Below are 1,882 nucleotides of genomic sequence, written 5' to 3' on the forward strand. Positions count from 1 at the left end.
TAATTTGATATCAAGATCAAAACTATGTATTAGATAATACAATCGATATCAATATGGTACCAACTACCATATTTCTAATTTTTGCAAATTTATATTTTTTATTCATCAAATTAAATTATTATTTTTGATAGATTAGTGAGATTGGAATTATGATTATTATGCAAAGGGTTAAGAGCTCAATTGTCGGCGACCTTAGACTTCTTTGTAGTAAATGTGTATTTTGATTGAAATTCACTTACATGTAGTTTTTGATTGTGAGGGAAAAAAGGATTACAAGGTTTGAATATGTATCACTTGAGTACAGACGAGCTTAAACCAAACAAGTAGCATCTAGTTCTAGTTACTAAATACTAGTGTTATGTATGTATGTATGTATGTATGTACCCATCCTTCAGTTAACTAGAATTTACTTTACTCGATACCTAGCAATGTCAACAGCAACTGCTATAGAATATCAGTGAGATCATTGGTTAATGAAAGCCTTCAGATGGGACATCATTTCCTGTGTCCGAATTTGAGAAAACTGAGAATTATGCAGAATTTGAAATGCATGCCCCACACCTTTATACATCCTTGTTTCCACCCATTTCCCAGCACTGGCCAACGCATTGCTGAATTCAAGGTTCCTATCTTTCAGTATATCCATCTCTGATATGCACACCATTGCACCAGGAAGTTTCAGTTCCCTCAATGTAGTAGCACCTTCAGCTAAAGGGTTGCACCATGGATGATCACGGTTGGCACCTAACGGCAGCGATAATCGCCAATAGGTATCGAAAACTGATAGAGTGAGTGCTGAGTTAGGTGGTTGTGCGGCGTGCATTTCGGATATGGTTCTTTCCTCTCCTCCGAAAAATGGTTGAATCAAGATTATACCCTTTAGAATCAAAGGCTTGATACTGGAACCAGATATTCCATAGGATCTGATGGCCACATTGTAAGCTATATTAGCACCGGCACTATCGCCTGCTAGGAACAAACTAGAGTACCGGCATTGGTTTAACCACCATTTGTGTTCATTAGCCCCATTCCGAGCTTCTTGTTTCACCCACATAAGAGTGTTGATCCCATCATCATACGCGGTAGGAAGACGGTTTTCTGGAGCTAGACGATAGTTGAGAGATAAGATTATGCAACCAGCTTTGGAAGCAAGTGCAGCCAGGAACTCATGGTAACATCTCCAACTTGCTGAGCCAACACAGAATCCACCCCCATGGAAGTAGACAAGTAAAGGCATCTTGCTGGAGTAGCTTGGGACATAGATACGTGTCCACAAATTGGTGAATTTCTCAATAGCAACATCTTTAGATACCACACCATTTGTGACCATGCAAGGGGCGGAAGGGATGATCGGTGGCCTCTCAACTTGCCCGTCTCCATAAATTCTGATGAGCCCTTCAATCTCTTCAACTACAACGCCATGATTCTTCCTGCCTCCCTGAACATTGAGTCTAGGATTGAAGGAAATGGCTGCCATTCTTTTTGATCTCATGAAATATGAAATTAGAATTGTCTTTGGTAGTAATGGTTGTGACTTGAAAGTACTTTAAGGCATCCTTATATAGCGTTAGAAAAGTTGGGTACTGAACTCATCAATGAGGTATACCGTCATACAGATTCTCGATCGTTTTTCTAGAACTCTTAATTCTTAAGTGCAAAAGAAAAAGTTACAGCTTTTAGTTCATCGAAAGCGAATTAAGAATCAGTTCTATCCATAAACTTTGCATCAATGCTTAACCAAACAAAACCGACCATAATAACAAAACATACATCAAAGCATTGTTTGATTCTCCCCGTGTGAACTAAAGTATACATATAAGGTCATGAACTGCAAGCTTACACCATGCAAATGGGCATTAAGCAGATAGTTATTATGTTAAAC

The 1,882-nt window shown here is 38.7% G+C and overlaps 1 protein-coding gene across 1 annotated transcript; it reads right to left on the bottom strand.

The window, feature by feature from the left end:
• Window positions 1-284: 284 nt before the first annotated feature.
• Window positions 285-1,492, bottom strand: LOC107947433 (probable carboxylesterase 17). Its single transcript, XM_016882094.2, has one exon. The coding sequence runs from the start codon at window positions 1,490-1,492 to the stop codon at window positions 464-466; it is 1,029 nt and encodes a 342-aa protein (XP_016737583.1). The 3' UTR covers window positions 285-463.
• Window positions 1,493-1,882: the final 390 nt, after the last annotated feature.

Source organism: Gossypium hirsutum, chromosome D12 (genome assembly GCF_007990345.1).
Source record: "Gossypium hirsutum isolate 1008001.06 chromosome D12, Gossypium_hirsutum_v2.1, whole genome shotgun sequence".
Classification (NCBI taxonomy): Eukaryota; Viridiplantae; Streptophyta; class Magnoliopsida; order Malvales; family Malvaceae; genus Gossypium; species Gossypium hirsutum.

Excerpts from the sequence above, each read along its gene's own strand:
- LOC107947433 (XM_016882094.2), bottom strand. The coding sequence starts at position 1,492 with ATGAGATCAAAAAGAATGGCAGCCATTTCCTTCAATCCTAGACTCAAT.